The following is a 5,516-nucleotide window of genomic DNA, read 5'->3' on the forward strand; positions in this document are numbered from 1 at the left end:
TGTACGGAAAGAAAACAACAAAAGAAAAGAGAGTTTGAAATTTTTTCAATCAAAGTGAAAGAAATTTCAATTTAGACAATAACACAAACAGTTAAAGAGTAAAAGGAAAAGAACAATTAAAAGTAAATAAATGAATAAAACAAAAAGAGAAAAGATGCATAATCTAGATAATCAATCAACCGGTAGTTTGTTAATCACCGTTAGTCTCCAGCAATGGTGCCGAAAATTTGATACAGGATTTTACAATCTCGTATAACTACCAGCAAGTGCATCGGGTCGTACCAAGTAATAAACTCATGGTAAGTGAGTGTCGATCTCATGAGGATTAAGAAATTAAGCAAACAATGGTTAATTGAGTATTCCAATTAGACAATTCTTAGTTTAATTTGGAACAATTAACAATTGATAAGAGAAACATAAAATGTAAATCACTTAAGTAATAAATAAATGGAAACAATAAATGACTTAAAAGTAAAGAATAAAAAAGTAAAGTACTGAAAATTTACTTAAACCGTAAGAATGTAATTGATTAAAAAGTAAATGTAAGAATTGTAAAGTACTATTTAAAGAATGAGTAATGTTAGGGGACCAGCAACTTTTGTAATTGATAGCCATCAAATAGCCATCAATAATGATTTAATGGTGTGAGATTTCATCCAATGGCTCACCTTTCTCTGCTGGTTATATGTTGGTCAAAATGCAATAAAATTGCTAGCCCCTAGACTTTTTCTCAAAGAAATAACAATTAAAAACTACTAAAGATGTGCATATATCAAGTTTGTGAAGAACTGTGACCAACGTCAGAAAACCAAAAATTTATCCAAACACAGTGAGATATCGCACCAAGCTATTCTGAAAATAGAGTTATTTAATGTGTGAAGGATTGATTTCATAGGACCATTTCCTCCCTTATACTCTAAAAACTAAAAACCATTTCATAGACCAATCTCTTCACTTAAAAAGAATTGATCGAAATATTGTAATTGAAAAATCAACGACTATGAACAACGATTTCCCCTCCTGAATAATAAATAGTACCAGAACTGATTGGACAAAGAGAGTTTGGGATCATTGACCGTAGCCTCGTTGTTCAACAATGTTTGCCTAATCAGGAGAGCATGTTTCTTTGGTCAAAGAAAATGACGACTAGAAGCAAGCATTCAAACTCTCCTTGGTCTCCAAAGACTAATAAAATAACAAGCGAGGTCAAAGACTCAAAGCCCTTCCAGTTCCACCACGTAAAAGGAAACTATTGGCTTCAAGCCTGCAAAAGCTTCAGCACATACAGTATTACACTCACGGCAAATTTACTAGCTCAAATTTCAACTCTGCCTAAAGCATAAAGGGAAAGGATTGCCATATCATCCAACCATGCCGCTGAAAAAGAAATGTGCAGATAAAGGTTCTTTTGGGGTTGGAAAGGAAAACCGAAATGACTATTCACAACTAATTTTAAAGCTTGTAAACTTGGTTATAATCAGTGAGGGGGATTTTGAAATTTGAAAAGCCTTTAAAAGTTGCTTTCTAATTGGTGTCAAAGGATTAGCCTTTTCCTCATGCAATGCTAGCGAGGTTATGCTTAGGATTATCAAAGCTAAACAAATATTAAAGGGTGTGAAATATAATGATAAGTTTTTTATATAGGGAGAGTATGTCTATATTTACGGTGAATATACAAGTGTTTTTAAACATTAAAATTATAATTTTTTTATAATTTAGTAATACTTTTTTTAGTAATATTTAAAAAATCATTGTATACAGAGAGAATATATCTATGTTTATGATAATTATGATAGTTATATAAGTGTTGTTAAACATTAAAATTATATTTTTTTATATTTTGGTAATGTTTTTTTAGTAATAATTAAAAATGTTAAATAATTAAAAAATATTATTTAAATTTTAACAATATTTTTTAAAGTACCATAATTACTGTAGCTACTATAACATAAATATCCTATATTGCATCTTTTATATAATTATTCCGCCAATATATTACTAATAGGAGTGTTTATGATTCAATCCGGTTCAAAAATTCAGTCCGAATCCATCTACTTTGGGACTAATTTAGCCCGATTTTGTTATGATCCAATAAGACCCGAACTTTCAATAAATGATCCTACTAATTTATTAAATTAGGTTTGGACTACTCAAATCCAACCCATTGAACCTACATAAAAAAAATGCATTTTATTCTCATGAGACTTTGAATATATATTTTGGCGTGTAATTGACTAATTATTATTATGGGATTTTAAATTATTATTAAACTCTAAATTATTATTATGTGAATGTTGCAGTGTTATAAAATAATTGTTTTAAAAAATTTAAAAGTTTAAAAATGTAAAATTCAAATTTTGATGATGTCTTGATGCACCATAAAAAAACACGTCTTTTAAATTAATTTTAATATTATATTATATTAATTATAAATTTATTGTTTTGTTTTTAATCAAATTTGTTGAATTAAAAAATAAATAAAAGAACCATAAAATTAAAATTTATGAACAAATTTAAATTTAAATATAAATATTAACTTTTCGATAATAAATAAATTTTCTCTTTATAAATAAGAGTCATTATAATTTTTTGGCATAAAATTTATTAACATCTGAATTTTATCTAGTCTAGACTTAACTTTAGTATAATTCAAAAATAATATAATTTTATTAGAATCTAAGACCAAATAAAAATTTAAAAATTAAATCCAATCATTATTTAAGACCAAATTGAATTCAAAACTAAACTCACTTCACCCGGCCCAAACTCTGCCCCATGTGCTGCTGTGCTGTGCACCCCTAACTGCTAAGTGCTAATACACATTTTCATTTTCATTTTCTCACCATTGAATAAGATGTGGACCCATCTTATGTGGATCCCACACTATGAAGAGCGGAAAATATGTTTGGCTCAGTGTAGAGCAATGCTAGGGGCCAGCAATTTTTGTTATTGTTAGCCATCAACTAGCCATCAATGATGATTTGATGGTGTGAGATTGGTGTGAGATTTCATCCAATGGCTCACCTTCTTCTGCTGGTTACATGCTGGCCAAAATTCAATAAAACTGCTGGTCCCCTAGACTTTTCCCTCAGTGTATATAATACATCTAATGAAACTAACATCATAAAACTCAACATCTAAGGGGAAGAAAGCAGGCAGTAATATTTTGCCGTAAAACTTTCAAGTTTCAACCTCATCATCATGAATGTTAAAATAAAAGACCTCTTCCCAAGCCAGAAGGAAACATATGCATCTCAGTGTCTGACCTGTTGGTTCGCAAAATTTAACTATAACATCATAACACTCACTAGTAGCCCACCCACCCCCCGAAAAAACAAAAAAAGAAAACAATGTAGGGGAAGCCTGTCAAAACGTTGAAACCGGTTGTACACATCATCAGAACTATAATTCAAACAAGAAACCTCTGAAATCATCACTGACTTTAGATTTTTTATTTACTAATTAATTCATAATTAACCTATTATATCATATATAGAGAGAGAAATAGTTACAGATATGGATATGGATATTCCTTTACTTGCAGAGAAGACTGCAAGGAATGAGTAACTTAAACTACTTAGGTAATCATCTAAACTAAACTTGCCACCCTGCATATCCAAAGCTAGTGCTAGGAAGCAACACACAAAACAGCTACAAAAAGGAAGAAGGACAAAAAGAACCTTGCATATATGTTATCATATAACTGCTGGGTCTTCTTTTCCCAACTTAGACATGTAATTTCCTTCTGTCTTTACACAAATTCTGCGCATTTATACCTCCATTCCTGGTCCCAATTTACCATGCCTCCCCCAAAACCAAAACAGCCTTCGTAAGAAGCTGCAAACCACTCCCCCGCAGCTTCTTTGTTACCTCTGCAATCAAGAAAGAAATGACCAACCGCCAAATAACTAATCAATTTTCTCGTCCTTGCAAAATCACAAAAATTCACAATCATATTTCAAACCCTCCACACAGCATGCTTTGCGGGTCGCAACCACAAAATGCATCCAAATAATAATAATAATAAAAAGAATGAGAAAAAGACAGAACCTTTGCCGGAGCATCCGCCACCCTGTACGCTTCGGCAGTAACCCCTACCAGCCATAACCCAGGGAAAACACACTGAAATTTAACAAAAAATTAAAAAAATAGATTAAATTTAGTAGCAATAAAACGGAACAGTTACTTCACCTATCTAAACAAAACGAGAAGGATGCATTGGTAGTATTGTATTTCGTATCGTATAGTGTCCGTACATCCATTTGCTTCTGAACGTTCTTGGGCCTCTTCCTGGGCCTTCTCGCGGGCCTGGACCCAGTCATGATGAAGATGTCCTCCTCGATTTCTTCCCTCGAAAGCGCGATCCAGAACTTCCTCTTCTCCGACGAGCACTGTCCCTCCCTCGCCGCTGCCGGCCCCGCCATCGGTGCCATCATCCCTCTCAGCCTCATTGACTTCCCTCCCTCCGCGTTCGCCGCTTCCACTCGTTCGCCATTCCCGCTCCTCGATGTTCCACCCGTAACCGCCGGCGCTGTCTGCTTCCTCGGCCTCAGGTTCCACGGCTTCTGCACCGCCTCCTCCGCCCCGGCCGCTTCAGCTACCTCGGTTTCATGCTTCTTCTCCTCCTCGTCTTCGGCCTCATGCTCGTTATTGGTGTTGCTGATGTTGGTATGAAGTGGAGGAGTGTGGTTTTTGTTTTGGTTTTGGTTGTGGCTGTTGCTGTGGTGGTTGGAAGGGGAAACAGCATAGCGGTTAGTCCTCTGTGGTCGCGATCCGACACGTGGTAGGCGGTTATCGGAGTCAGAGTCATGCTCGTGATCGGAGACAGGGCGGCGGAAGCGGTGGTGGTTGTTGGAGGTGGTGGCGTGGTGGCTCTTGGCAGTGCTGGTACCTCCCCATTTAAGAAACGGTAAAGTGAAGTTGTGCAGAGGCTGAGACTTCAACGGCGCTGTAGCCATTCACACACGTTTTCTCTTCTTTGTTTCGCCAGTGAAGAAGAAGAACGACAACAGTTGGTTGAAACTCGAAACGCTGTCGTATAGAAGGTGAAAAGTGAAAAACCCTAGCGTAAGGGGGGAAAATTGAATGAGGGGATGGTTGTAGAAGAAATTTTTTGTGCTGAAGAGAGTTTGGCCTTCAATGAATGCGTATGCCTGTAAGTAGTATAAGGCCACAAAAGGGGGTGTGTGGTTATTTGTGTGAGGATTTCCTAATTATGAGTTTTGATTAACCTTTGGCCGCCTATAGTCCTAGTTATATTCAGTTATTCCTTTTGGATCCCTTCTTTTTTTTTTTTTTTTTTTTTTTTTTTTTTTGGGAAAGCAATAATTTGTATCTATGAATTCTAAAAACGCCGAATAAAACTACTCATTACACAAAAAAATTAATATTATATTCATAAAAAATGAATTTTGTGTGATAAAAGATAAAAGTACTTAAACTCTAATTTTTGTTAATTTTTAATAAATTTTTTAAAGAGATAAATACTAAATTAGTATTTAAAAAATTCTGATACT

At 34.6% G+C, this 5,516-nt stretch overlaps 1 protein-coding gene across 3 annotated transcripts; it reads right to left on the reverse strand.

Annotated features, from left to right (window-relative positions):
• Window positions 1-3,362: 3,362 nt before the first annotated feature.
• On the reverse strand, window positions 3,363-5,212 carry LOC130963176 (uncharacterized). 3 transcript variants are annotated; one of them, XM_057889332.1, is made up of 3 exons: window positions 4,257-5,212; window positions 4,051-4,122; window positions 3,363-3,872 (listed from the first exon to the last, which is right to left on the reverse strand). In XM_057889332.1, exons 1-3 carry the CDS (start codon window positions 4,956-4,958, stop codon window positions 3,867-3,869), a joined length of 780 nt encoding a protein of 259 aa, XP_057745315.1. In that variant the 5' UTR covers window positions 4,959-5,212; the 3' UTR covers window positions 3,363-3,866. The 3 variants fall into 3 exon arrangements, with proteins under 3 accessions (XP_057745315.1, XP_057745308.1, XP_057745313.1); XM_057889325.1 differs by having other exon boundaries at window positions 4,051-4,094; window positions 4,192-5,212; XM_057889330.1 differs by having other exon boundaries at window positions 4,192-5,212.
• Window positions 5,213-5,516: the final 304 nt, after the last annotated feature.

This window comes from Arachis stenosperma, chromosome 1, assembly GCF_014773155.1.
Source record: "Arachis stenosperma cultivar V10309 chromosome 1, arast.V10309.gnm1.PFL2, whole genome shotgun sequence".
Taxonomy (NCBI): Eukaryota; Viridiplantae; Streptophyta; class Magnoliopsida; order Fabales; family Fabaceae; genus Arachis; species Arachis stenosperma.